The 14,332-nt window shown below is 38.6% G+C and overlaps 2 protein-coding genes across 2 annotated transcripts in view; one reads left to right on the forward strand and one right to left on the reverse strand.

Annotated features, from left to right (window-relative positions):
• The window catches only part of ttll4 (tubulin tyrosine ligase-like family, member 4), a 15,306-nt gene extending 14,237 nt beyond the window's left edge, over positions 1–1,069 (reverse strand). Inside the window, exon 1 of the mRNA XM_046845270.1 lies at positions 941–1,069. The gene's annotated coding sequence lies outside the window, so the exon portion shown is untranslated. The remainder of the gene's footprint in view (positions 1–940) is intronic.
• A 175-nt stretch (positions 1,070–1,244) lies between these two features.
• On the forward strand, positions 1,245–9,641 carry si:ch211-67e16.11. The gene is made up of 7 exons (XM_046845271.1): positions 1,245–1,704; positions 4,105–4,314; positions 4,909–5,079; positions 5,307–5,438; positions 5,587–5,756; positions 8,009–8,245; positions 8,346–9,641. The coding sequence occupies exons 1-7, from the start codon at positions 1,245–1,247 to the stop codon at positions 8,532–8,534; spliced, it is 1,569 nt and encodes a 522-aa protein (XP_046701227.1). The 3' UTR covers positions 8,535–9,641.
• The last annotated feature ends 4,691 nt before the right edge of the window (positions 9,642–14,332 follow it).

Consider the following 14,332-nt stretch of genomic DNA (forward strand, 5'->3'; position numbering starts at 1 on the left):
GTGAACACCTGCAGTCCATCCTGAGAATCTCCACAACACATGACCTCACACCAAACCTAAACAAACCTGTTGCCAAAAAAAAGATGCCAAGTATCCAGCTCTGACAAAATGGCATCAGGAATGTTTTGATTTGTTGTTATTTAAACCTTTGCTGAAAAGCAAACATTTTATTTATTTTTCCAGGGTTTTTTTTTTTTTGCAGCATGTTCATATTTTGAATTTGTATATTTTTGACAGGAGATATTTTTATGAAGAGCAAAATACTTTGTTAGTTAAAGTTAAGTTTATTTTTTATAAAATGGCATAAGAGCAAAGAAATCTGATTTGTTGTTATTTTAAGATTTACTTAAAAGCACAATTTTTATTTATTTTTTTCAGGGTTTTTTTGCAGCATGTTCATATTTCTAACTTGTATTATTTCGACACTATGTATTTTTATGGAGAGCAAAATAGTTTAAGTTATTTAAAGTTTACATTTATTTATTCTGGACTGATATTTATTATATTTATTAAAAAAAAAAATCATTTAGTTCTAGTGTTTAATAAATGTTTATTCTGTTCGGCCCGTGATCTAAAGTGTGTTTTGAGATTTGGGCCCCTGTGCAATATTATTATTGCGCCTCCTTCTGGTTTCAGTTTGGCAAACAGGATCTCACAGTTCAAGTGTGGGCTTGTCACTATATTTGTCCATCTCTGAAAACAATGTATAGCTCATATTTTCTGTTGGTAATATTTTTTAGACTTTGATCTGCCAGATTATTCATTGAAATAAACCAGATTTGATTATGCACTGACACAAATGCAAAATATTCATGAACAGTCATTAACAAACTCCACAAAACCCTTGTCATGTGGATTACCAGGGTTCAGGGCACCTGAAAAAATCTGCCGCCCACTTGAGATGAAATGATGGACTATGAGTGACAGGTAAGATAATCACCCTATGGTCTCATCTTCACCCCTCCTCCTCTTCCTCCTCCTGCTGTTAGACCGGGATGTCCTCGCCTATGGGATGGAGTTACTCTTGCATTTGCTTTCAGTCTGGATGCTGCTGCCGCTGCTGCTTCGATCCACTTGCATGTTTCTCTTCATAAAGGAGGGTCGTATCTTTCCCACTTGATCGCGTACTTATATATTTTAATAATTTTTGGACATCTGAAAGCAACTTGACAGAGTTCCTCTCATTTTAATCTAAACATCTGGAAGCTGAGAAGAGGTGATTGTTATCCTGACCGTTGTAAAGCATGAAGTTCGTGGAGGCTGCTCGGGTTTCGGTTCTGCTGTTGGTGCTGCTGGTGGGAGATACCCGCAGAGTGCAGGGGAAAGCGGCTCGGCTGGAGCGTTGGGTGAAAGCTGGAGTGCAGTACCTGAAGGTGCACCTGTGCCGCAGAGTAGCGTTACCGGAGAGCGAGTGCCGCAGACTCGCTCACCTCCAGTCCGGCGGAATAGCCGTGTATACCTCAGAGTCCGGCTCCGGTAAAGTGCTCGCTATCCTGCCCGACTCTCATCCCGCAGGAAAAGCGGAGCACGGTGCAGCCAAAAGTGGCCTTGAGCGGGAGCGCTTCACCGACGTGAGCGCGCATGACGCTGTGCTCGTGCTCGACCCGAGTCCTGGAGAGAGCTTTGGCCACCCTGTGCTGCTCTTCTACGTGGACTTTAACGTAGCCAAGAAAAGGTGTGCCCACATGGAAGGGATTTATTTGGGTAAGTTATTTAAGCTGTGAAGAGTTTACAAATTCGAGAAAGAGCAGAGCAGGTTCATAACACGTGTTCAGGTTAAATAAGTGAATATTAGTAGGTCTGTAATATAAGATAGATAGTAATAATAATAATCATAATAATAATCATAATTATTATTATTAATAGTAATAGTAGTAGTAGCATTGCATATTCGATGCTATTACATTATTTCTTCAATCACCAATAATAATGTTTGATACACTATATTGGCAAAAGTTTGCGGACTCTTGGTCATAAGTATGGTATGTGCTTTTTGAGCATTGCATTCCACATTTAGCTCTCAACATGTGCTTGTGGACATTTGTGCTCATTCAGACACAAGGGTGTTAGTAAAGTCAGGGACTGATGTAGGTGAGGTGGCCAAGGGTGCAGTCGGTGTTCCAATTCATCCCATGTTTAACAGGGTTGAAGTCAGAGCTCTGTAGCATGAGATCTTACACTCCAACCCATGCAAAGCATATCTTCATGGAGTTTGCTTTGTGCACAGAGAGATTTTCGTGCTGGAACAGGTTTGGGTCTCCTAAGGTAAGGTTTGGGTCATCCAAAGGCACCCCATACAGTTATGTCCTCAGCTTTTTAATAACAGTTTGGATAAGAACCACATATGGCTGGGAAAGTCGGGTGTTCCAATACGTTTGTCCATACCCTACAAAAAAACTGCATATCCAGAACTCTGCTAAGATTTTAGCACTCAAATTTTAAGATATAAATCTTAATTTATTTAAAAACTTAAGTACATTATTCATTTAGTACAGCCTTACTGAAAATGGTTTGTTAGTAAAGCAGGGAACATACACCACTTTTCAGACAAAATTAATAAAATTAAAGCTATCTCTGATTACCTAAAGTAAAGAAATCTTTCTTCCTCAGAATTCTTAGTCAATGAGTAGTCATGTCAAATATTGACTCGTTTGCGTCATTACTGTTTATTGTTCTTTTTCAGTTTGTTTGTAGAACACTTAATTTGAATTATTTCCTTAAACATCTTTGTTTACATACATTTTGTACATTTTCCCAAGACTTTTGCCCAGTCCTCTTGACCTTTTTGTATACAAAGATACTCTGTATTACCGCTGTAATACAGATAGTATTATAGTCGCTATTTAATATGTGCTAGCTTGTGTTTCATTGTCACGTGGCAACTGCCCTGAGACTCAACACACTCCAAAACATCATCATTGTGTAAATCAAATTTGTCAGCTGAATTATCATAAAACTGACCAAACAATGCTTGGTGTGGTGTGTTTCAGCCATTTGTGAATATAAACAGTATGTCTGCATAGATAACCCTACTACTTTAGCTCTCAGTACCAGACTCAGGACCTATCTTTTTTCCTGTCTACCTTCTAGAGTGAAGCACTTAAGTTTTTGCACACTCTTTGGGTCTATGGCTGCTTAGTGATTATTTTAAGATGGTATATATTTTTTAAATAATAAATGGAACCAGATTTCTTTAAAGATCACCAAGAAAAAAAAACCCAGTCTGGAGAATTCTGAATTAATAAGCATGTCAAAATGATCAAGGGGGAAAGAGGGTCGGGAATGTCTTCAACGTAAATCAGGCTTTTCGACTTCTCAGTCACTGTAGCTTAAATCTGGAAGCATTTCTTTGGGTTTGAATCTGTCTAATCTTGACCATGTAATCTGAAGCAGTGGGAAGAGGGGAGACGCCAGCTTTTTTTTTTAGCACATTAAAAGTCCTCCCATGTCTCTTTGGCTGATTACAAAGGTAGTGGAAAAACTAAGTGACCACAGAAAGAGAAACAGTAATGCTTTTGATGCTGTATCGGTAAGTGAACGAAACAGGGCAATTTTTCTAGTTATCTGAAATGACAGTAATTATTATATATTAGCTATTCTCATGCTATTGCTTGGCTCAGATGCAGTCTGAGTCTAATTTTCTAATTGTGAATGCAATGTATGCATTAAAATAGAAATCATATAAAAATAGAAAACAAAATATAGTTCCATTTAAAAGCCATTGCATGTGACATCATGTGACTTGTGAATTTCAAGGAAAAAATTATTACTAAAACACACCTGTAGCATGCATACATTCTATTTTACCTCCATAATCCACTTCGGTGATGCTTACATTAAACATTCTTTCAACAAACTAAGGACTGTATTGAGTTTATTGCAGTATACAATATATATTATTTAAAACAATTAAAAAAAGATAGGTTTACCATCAAGGTTCACTAAATATGATAGGTTTCTCTCAAGGTTTTATAATGTCGTCTCAAAAATTGAACATAAACGTACATTTTGATTTCGCTTATGCCACTTTGTCATAACATCTAGTCCTATGCAATTGAAACTAAATTGAAAAGAGTTGAATAAAATTATTGTAATGGTTTACAGAAGAGGAGTGTATGACGCTGGCTCTGAAGACTCGCTGTCAGAATCAGCTAAAGCGGCGAAGGAGTCGAAGCGACCGCACACAGATTCGGAAGAGTGTGGTGCCCAGAACAAGCCATACAGAGCGTAGCAGTGGCCTCTGTGAGATCCACTTCCTGCCCCGAGTGGTGGGAGTGAGGGACAATAATCGAACTCAGCGCCTCCGCTGTGTGGGTGAGTTACTGAGCTGGACATGCTTGAGATTCCACACACAGTGTGGTGTCCTTCATGGGCGCACTTTCTTTAAAACCTTTATGTCTGGCCCCAGCTTGTGCCATCTTGACATAAACTACACAATCAGAGAGAAACCTTCAAAGAAAAGTTGCCCCTATGTTTTCTTGATGCACTATAATAGAAAAGTAAAAATAATTTATCTTATGATAATTGATAAACGTAATTTACACTTAATTTGAACAATTACATACAGGATATTACAACTATTTCTTAAAAACAACAAAATTTAAATACAGCATAGTGGCATATATATTATCTAACATTATATATTATGTAACAAGAAAAATACCAACTTATACCATTATGTCTGACACTATATTTCAAATAAAAAATATACGTAAAACATTATATACAATAAAAAAAGCTATTATAAAACTAATTCTTAGTTTAGGCCCTCTGAAGCAAAACTGGATATGTCACTGGATATTACCTCACGTTAAGACGTCAGTATTTTTTTAAATAATCAATCAATAAATGTGTAGGAAAGAAATCAAAGTCTTATTTAGCCCTTGTTTTATGTGTCTCCTCTAACAGACCATCCAGAGTTTGCTAGATGTCCACAGCCTTTGCCCCTCACTAGTCCAAATGTGCCTATTTCAAGCTGTGAGCTCAATAAAAACACCCGTCGATGCCACCAGCAGCCTCTCGCCACACATCTGTCCTGTCGGCTCTACCAGACCTGTGACCATGCTGTGCTACTGTCAGGTTAATAAGAAAAATCTTGTGTTGTTTCATATGTAATTTGCTTAGGGTCATCAGTATCATGTTCCTTTTACAGGAGAATCTGATCTATACAGAACAGATCTATACAGAATCTAATCTTATACAGGAGAATCTGAGCTATACAGTACATGCTAGATCTATGCAGGTCAGACCTCTCTGTAAAGCAGCTTTACCAGTCCTTTAATTCCGCTGTATGTATTTCTGATCAGGTGGTTGGCAGGAACAGATCACATACCAACACCATGAGCAGAATCTGTTGCTCTTTTACCAGATGCTAAAAAACAATGGTTTTCACAAGGATCACATTAAAACATTTTTTGCTGGAAGTGGACAGATAGAAGGTAAGAACGTACAGACGGGTTGTTCTATGAGTTAACTAAGTGGTGATAGCTACATTATCACCTTTCAGTAATAAACACATTTTAATGAGACTTAAAATACATTCATCCATGCTTTAGTAATCCAATTGACCACTGATATTCACTGCAGCTAAAGAGACAGAAGAAATGTACCCAGCCACAGAAAAGGAGGTAATCAGGAACCACATCTCCTACATCTGTCGCAAACAGCACTGCGCAGACACATTTGTCCTGTACCTGAACAGCCCGACTCGCAACGACGGAACCATGCTGCTATGGGATCGCAACAACAACGGCATTGTGAGTTTGTGAGACTTTGAAAACATTGCTAGCTTCTACAAACAAATACAGCATACTGTGGCAAGCTTAACGGAAACAAGAAAAACCCTTTGCACTGGACTGAGCTGGAAGTGAATGTCAGGATTAACAGTGAGTCTGCCTTATCTAAGAGATCACTGCTTGGAATAGACAATTCTGCTGCAGGAGATTAGCAAAATAGGCTGAGAGTAAACCATTAAGGGCTTTAAAGAGAAATAAAGAGGAATTTTGAGATTAGTCCAAGTCAACAATTAAAGATGAAAACCAAGGATGCCTGAACTTTCTTTAAATAAGCTCCATGAAGTTCACATTGCAGCGGCTGAGAAAGAAAGATCATAATTTAGACAGCAAGAAACATATTACAGTAGTCTATTCTAAGGGTTATACAGGCCCTGAGTTTTATATTTTCCCACTAAATGTAAGGTTACCATATGTTTTCAATTAAACAGTCTTTAATTTTTAATATTCTGGTGCACCAGCATCAGGATTTAAACCTAGTTTTTTAACTGTAACTGTAACTGCAACCTTTAGTATCACTGGTTGATAAAAATGTCACTTTTTTCAGGCAGATGTCCAAACATTACAGATCAATATTGAGTTTGTTTTAATAAAACATTATTTGTATATAACATTTTCTATTCATTCAAGCCTATCAATTCTTCTATTTTACATAGCCGTATAACCGGTGTTATATAGCACACAAGTCCACAAGCCAGAGATCAATAGACAGACTACTGGAATGCAAGAGTGATCTCTTATCTTCCTGTTAATAAATTAAATGCGCCCCTTAATAAAGCATAACGGCCCACCACTTCAAAGTGCCTGATGCCTAATCAAAGAGACAACAAGGAAGGCATTTAGTCACAGAAGTGGGATAAATACCTCTTTCTAGTCCCCTCTCATCTCTTTGTTGACTGAAAAAGGAAGGAACTGGAATGTATTCCTCTCTTTGGTGTTTGGGAGCTTATCTCCTTGCCCTCATATTTAGATCTGGTTCTATAGCTCTGGGTAATTAAACTGTGTGGAAAACTTCCGTAAGGAGCATCTGATGTGGGAAGCACTTCAGTTCTTTAATGCACATTACAGAGCCTTGGACCTCCTCACAGCTCATATAACTTGGATAAAAGAAAGATAGTTAGTAAAAAAAAAAGCAGGAAACATTCAGCTATATTCTGATTTTGAAGCAATAGATATACCAATCCTTATTACTTTCTTGTCTTATTGACAATCTCTTTCATGAAGGCAAGGATACATTTAATTCCATATATTCTTAAAGTACATTGGTTTGACCTCTGTAAAATCCCACGTTCTGTTACTAAAGGTGGCCAGTAATCCCAGCCATATGCTTGGAGCTGGGCAGACGGAAGGGTCCAGACTGTGTGGTAAAGGCCTTGCTTCTGTAACAATAGACACAGACTCTCCAGGGACAAAGGCAACAACCTGATCCCTAGACAGGGATGGGAATGACAAAGGGGGAGGCTTGAGAAACCAGGACCACACAGGCTCAGGGCCACCAGACCGTCTGCCTCAAAGAAAAAAAAAACAGCTTAAAAAGCCCTTCATATGGATAGGTGGATCTACAAACAAAGAGCATTTAAAAAAACTATTCAAAGCTCCTTTATATTTCAGTCGAATAAACTGATAGCATATAAAATGTCATTAAGTGTAAAAGTAAAGTCAAAGTTTTTTTTCATTATGATTTTGCATCTTTTTTTTAGTAAAACACATTCTAAATCTTCACACACATTCACATATTCAGTTAAACAATTAAAACCTTTTTATACTAGTAGCACCATCACATTCAGTGCACATGCAGATGAATATAAATAAGAATCTAGAGTATTTGGGAGGTCAATGTTAGATCCCCTGCAATAAAAAGTGAACTATGCAGGAACATTTCATTCCAGTTATTCAGTCCAAGATTTATTAAAACTGTAAGTGGCAAGTGAATGAGATTTGTCTTCATTTGTCTGCAGTAATTCTCTGTAAATATTGTTGTTTATTTTTAATGGCAGTCAAAAGGATTTCCTATGAAAGTCAGTGGGCCTTGGCAATGTTTTTTTGACAAAATGCAAGGTCTGAGTGATGAGAATATTCTTCATATGACTGAAGTTTAATTAGTTTTATCTAATGTGGTTCTTATTTGGTTGTAACAAAACAAAGCTGGAGTTACACTCGTTTTGATTCAAGATTGTCCAAGCAAATAAATTTTTTTTTTTTCCTTATCTGTCTAGGCAGATTTAAAGGAGCGCTATTCAGTAGGTGAGTTGCTGGCTGACCTTGCAGGCTGCAGGGCAAGTCGAGTGCTGCTCTTTGTTGAGCAAAGCTACACCGGAGTCCTCACTAAGAGACTAAAAGGCTCTCTTAAACACCTCAATGTGGTTCTGCTCAACGGCCTGCCCTGGGTGAACACAGCACAGATCTGGGCCTCTCTGCACCCATCCCACTGCCTCATTGACCACCTCAGTAAGGTACATAAAGAAAGAAGAAACGAAATGATTCGGTGTTCAACTCATTCATGCAATGTATGAAATATACACATTTTTATGTTTTCCCGTTCTGATTTTTTAGAATTCTGTAATGCCTCATATGGGTGAAGGGATAAGCCTGCTGAATGTGACACTGTCTGGAGCTCCCTGTAACTCCACCCCACCTCTTTCAGAGGCTGAGATGAGGAAGGAGTACATGGGCTGTCAGAACTTGCCAACAGCACTGTGGCACCAGGGTCGTCGGAAGTCCCACAACATTGAGAAAAACTGAGAGACAATGCTTTTTCTACTGGTGCAGCTGGTCCAACATCACTATCAGCATTTAATCTCATCTAGAGAATGCTAGAGATGCCAAACTTGTCTTTTTGGTCATCGTAGTCCTTTAATACGGCTTTTATTCTTTGGTTGTAACGCTAGATTCAGGCAGCTGCTTTAGGATGCTGCTAATCAGGAATAAAAATATCTGTATAAATTATTGTTGCTCAACTACAGCTCGAACTGTCATTAGCTGGACTCAGTCTATCCAAAACTTATGGACCCTGGTATGATGGATGAACAGAAACAGACTATTGTGGCAACATATATTGTTTAAAAGAAAGTGTTATGTCCTCCATCTGTAGCAGGAGACAGCATCCTGGTGTTTGGTTCCTCCAGTATTTTTGTCTACCTACTGTGGAGCTTCCCCTGGCGGGCAGCGGCACTTGTACATCACTCCACATTCAGAGCGTCCTGTCGCGGGTCAGTGCTCACGTCACATCCAGGAAATAGAACAACGAGGACTATCCCAGTCTGCCATTTGAGGACAAATGTTTGTTTCCCTTGCAGACACCATGAAGGAAACTATGCATTGCCGTTATTTAGTCATGTGAACTGTTCCTGCAACAAGCTTTGCCTTCACTCTTTCTTTTTGAATTTTGCTCTTACTTTCGAAAGAGTTGTGACCATTTTTCCATTTTTATCTGATGTGTATCAGAGATGGCCCTTAGGAGACAGACCTCAAACTAGAGGAAGACATGCAGTTGTACAAATTTCAAAGATAATCAAGGTCAATATAAGTTAAGAATGAAAAGAACATTTACTTTTTTCTACAAAGGTCACTGACATGGTTAGACATTATAGATCTGATCAAGCTTATTTGTGTACAAAGTATATAATGTAAAGGTGTTGTGAGTTCAAGTCAGTTATCATATACATTCAAACCTCTTTTCTCTGTACAATATCCCCTTAAACCATGTTCAGTGCATGTTGATTAAACATAGTTTATTAGACTCTACCCATATGTAAAAAAAATTGTATAGACCAGAAATGCATTTATTTTGTAAATGTCATGCTGTATTACATAAATGAATTTTAATGTCACTTAAGATGACAATGTCCACATCTCATGTCAAAACTTTTTTTTTTATTAATATTTTTTTTCAAACAAGGTACATTGAAAGACACACACACATACATACATACATACATACATACATATATACATACATACACATATGGTAGGTGGTATTGGTAATTTTCACTTTAGAAGAATTCTCCTTTATTTATTAATGTTTTAGATGGCATGCATTTTCGTTATCTTCAGTTATGTGAATCTCGTCAACTGCGACACCAAACGAAACCATTATTGTTTTAGGGTGAATTCTTAATTTAAATGCCGAGTTTAGAATCTCAAATACTGAAGACCAAAATTGTCTCAGTTTAGGACATGACCAGAACATCTAGGTCAAATCTGCCTTAAATGTATTGCAAAGGTCACATGTTTACTCTACATTTGGGTATAGTTAAGCCAATTTGGTTTTACTATAGTGAACGAGATAAAGAATTTTCATCTGAATCAGATTGCGTTGTGCATAAGTCCTGTTTACTACGTCAACAGCTTTATCCATAGTATCTTCAGATATGTCAATTTCCAACTCACCCTTCCATTCTGTTTTGATCTTCTGATGAGGTCTTTAAGGTAAGAGGGTGCTGGTCCATTTTTGGCCTTGTAGGCAAGCATCAGTGTTTTGAATCTGATACGTGCAGCTACTGAAAGTCAGTGGAGGGAACGGGGCAGTGGGGTGGTGTGGGATAACTTGGGCAGGTTCAATACAAGTCATGCAGCTGCATTTTGGATCATTTGGACAGTGGACAGATAGCTTTCAGAGGTTGACCGGCCAGTAGAGAATTGCAATAGTCTAGTCTCGAAATGACAAAAGATTTAACAAGAATCTGGGCAGCCTGTGCGGACAGAAAGGGTCAAATCCTTTGGATGTTGTAGAGAAGGAATTAACAAGAACTAGAAACATGTGAGGAAAAGGACAGTTGACTGTCCATAGTTACTCCAAGGTTTTAAGCAGTGGCTGAAGGGAAGAGCAGAAAGTTATGAAGAGTATTCTAAGATCCTGACCTGGAGATGAATTACCTGGGATGACCAGCAATTCGGTTTTGCTGGGGTTGAGTTTTAGTTGATGAGCACTCATTATATCCACCAAGCATGCCAAGATCTGAGCGGAAGCTGTGGTATCTGAGGAATAGCATAGCAGTGGTAACTGTTGACTACTGACTTTACCAAGAGAGTGGGTATAGAGGGAGTAAAGGAGGGGACCAAGTACTGAGCCTTGTGGGACACCAGTGTAGTGTCTGCATGCAAACCATTCCCAAGCTACTCTGTGAATATCAAAGCTTCTGAAGGTAGATAAGAGAGTCTTGTGGTTGATTTTGTCGAATGCTGCTGAAAGGTCTAGGACGATGAGTACAGATGACAGCTTGGCTGATCGAGCAGCATGTAGTTTATTAGTGACACCCAAAAGGGCCGTCTCTGTGGAATGTGCTGCTTTGAAGCCAGACTTTCAGAGATTTAGAAAGAAAGAAGAGAAGTGATACCGGTCTGTAGTTGTTGATGTCTGATGGATCCAGAGCAGGTGTCTTCAAGATGGGAATAACCCTTACTTGCTTGAAGGTAGTTGGCACATGGCCAGATGCTAAGGACTTGTTGCTGATCGTGGAGATAACTGGCAGGAGGTCTTGTAAGATGGTCTGAAGTGTAGTTGAAGGGAATGGATCCAGAGGGCAGGTGGTGCGATTGCAAGATTGGATGACTTGCAGTATCTTTTCTTCTGCACTCGAAGCATCGCCAGCAATGTCGAATTTGCAAGATTTTGCCTCCACTTCACACCATTCTGTATGTGGGGAGTGAAACAAAGAAATAACTTTTTGTTTTAAATTTGCTGCCCAAATTTAACAGTAATTTAACAGATTCAGGAAAGCCAGTCCCCCATCTTTTCCCCATAAAGGAAGACAGCAACTTATAGATTGACTAAAAAAAAGACATTGGTTAAAAATTCAGAAGATTCTAAAACAAAGGTGAGTCTGAATCAGTAGTCTGATCTGCAATATAATTCATAGGGAATCATATACTTTTAGAAAAATTTAATTTCAAAACCTGTAAGTATTCAAAGTAATCATACTCCTAATATTTTCACAACTTCAGGGACACATGATAGTGGGTCAGTTATATATAACAACAAATAATCAGCATATAGAGAAACTTTATGTTTAACAGCCATTCTTTTAATAGTTTAATTAGAGTGTAATGATCTGAGTACTAATGATAATGGGTCTATAGTCAAAATAAATAACAAATTTCCTCTAGACAAGAAAAATATTGTGAGGTTACTTTATTTGTGGTTGATGATAAAGCAGGTGAATCCAGGAAATATTTTTTTTCTAAAAATTTCAAATTAATCTAACACATCAAATAAATAAATCCATTCAACTCTATGAAATGCCACTTCTGGATTGCATGCACCACATTAATATGTTATCAAATATAATGAAAAAGTGGTGCCCTTTAATAAAGCCTGTCTGGTCTTGTGAAATAATATTGGATATTATATACTCCATTCTAGAGGCCAGTACTTTAGATAAACGTCTAACATTAGATTAACATTTACATTTATTAAAGAAATAGGTCTATAAGAGCTACAGTCAAGGGCATGTTTATCTGGCTTCAGGAGAACGGTAACATGGGCCTGTATAAGACGTGAAGATCATTTGGATTGTTTAAGAGACTGACTGAACACACTAAGAAGCAAAGGAGATGGTTGTGGAGAGAATTTCTTTTGAATTTATACAATTAATCGTCAAGTTTGCCGATGACACGACAGTTGTGGGTCTCATCAGTAAGAACGATGAGTCAGCATACAGAGAGGAGGTGCAACAGTTAACAGCCTGGTGTAGAGCCAACAACCTGTCTCTGAATGTTGACTAAAGAGATGATTGTTGACTTCAGGAGAACAAAGAACAACCATTCTCCACTTATCATCGATGGATCCTCTGTGGAGCTCGTCAAGAGCACCAAATTCCTTGATGTTAATCTGGCGGAGAACTTCACTTGTTCGCTCAACACCAGCTCCATCACTAAGAAAGCCCTGCAACGTCTCTACTTTCTGAGAAGGCTGAGGAAAGCCCATCTCTCTCCCCGCATCCTGACCACGTTCTACAGAGGGACTATTGAGAGCATCCTAAGCAGCTGCATCACTGCGTCTTGGAGCGCAAGACCCTACAGAGGATAGTGAGGACAGCTGAGATAATCGGAGTCTCTCTCCCCACTATCACGGACACCACACACTTCAACTGCAAGACCAACAGCATTGTGGATGATCCCACACACCCTTCACACACACTCTTCACCCTTGTGCCATCAGGGAAGAGGTTCCAAAGCATTCGAGCTGTCACATCTAGACTGTGCAACAGTTTCTTCCCTCAAGCCATCAGTTGAGTGACTGATTTATACAACCTGGACTCAACAGACACTCGTACTCACTTCACACATCACTATCTTCAGCAATACCGATATTATATTACCTCAGTATTACAAACTGTTTTACATGCTGTTTACATGCTGTTTTTGCACATCCATTTTGACTGCTGCTATTGCATTTTTGCACAAACCCTTTTGTTTAGATTTGTTTAATTACAAGTACACTGCTGTACACAGTTCTCTCCGCACACTGCACTGTGTAATATACAGTAGGTTTACTAGCTTCACTACTTTGTGTTTTGTCTATTTGTCCTTCACTGTCTTGTGTTGTCTCTGTCAAGTCAAGTCAAGTTTATTTGTATAGCGCTTTTCACAACAGACATTGTCTCAAAGCAGCTTTACAGAAATCAACAGTCAAGGTGAATGGTGTGCATTTATCCCTGATGAGCAAGCCATGGCGACTGTGGCAAGGAAAAACTCCTTTAGATGTTATGAGGAAGAAACCTTGAGAGGAACCAGACTCAAAAGGGGAACCCATCCTCATTTGGGTGACATCAAGAGTTTGATCATAAATCTTTCAACAATACAGAACACTGGAGAGTGAGAACTAACATGAGCACTGGAGTATAAGATTATAAGTAAATGTTCTTTCTACAGTCTTTGGTATAAAAGTAGGAGCTACTGAGCTTAACATTTGTGATCATCACAGATCCAGCATCAGCTTCTCCATGGCAGAGCCTTTAAACACTCCAGGCGGTCCAATGTCAAACTCCACACATGCAGTGGGATCCAATTGGCACTGGTAGGTCTCTAGATGGTTCAGGATGTTTGCGAGTTCGGCATCTACTTCTTTAAAGTCCATAATCTTCATGAGGTGGGACGTGACTGGAGCTGGCCAAACCTCAGGAAGCCTCTGTCTGTGCACTGTTTGCACCATTTTACATGGCTTTGATTGAATCCTCTATCTTTTCAAGTTGTAGGTGAACATCAGGCGAGAATGTTGACATTGAAATTCTAAACTGTACAAATCTGAATTCCATTTTCTTTTTTAAATAGAATGAATTTCCTAGAGATCTACTGTAATTTCTTGCGATGTTTTCCTAGTCTTTGTAATTCTAAGCTAAGATGCTGAACTGTTGGGCAAGAAGATGACCTGCCATGTTTGTAAATCCTTTCATGAGCAAAAGCTAAATCACATTTTTTTTGTAAATCATATCTTGTCCTAAGACATTTTTCTTAATATAGTTCTGCTGTTGGGGCCAAAGCATACTGATGGTCTAAATTCTGTATAGATTTGATAAGTTTCTCCGATGTTTGTCTGCTTT

This window comes from Silurus meridionalis, chromosome 3, assembly GCF_014805685.1.
Source record: "Silurus meridionalis isolate SWU-2019-XX chromosome 3, ASM1480568v1, whole genome shotgun sequence".
In the NCBI taxonomy this organism is placed as follows: domain Eukaryota; kingdom Metazoa; phylum Chordata; class Actinopteri; order Siluriformes; family Siluridae; genus Silurus; species Silurus meridionalis.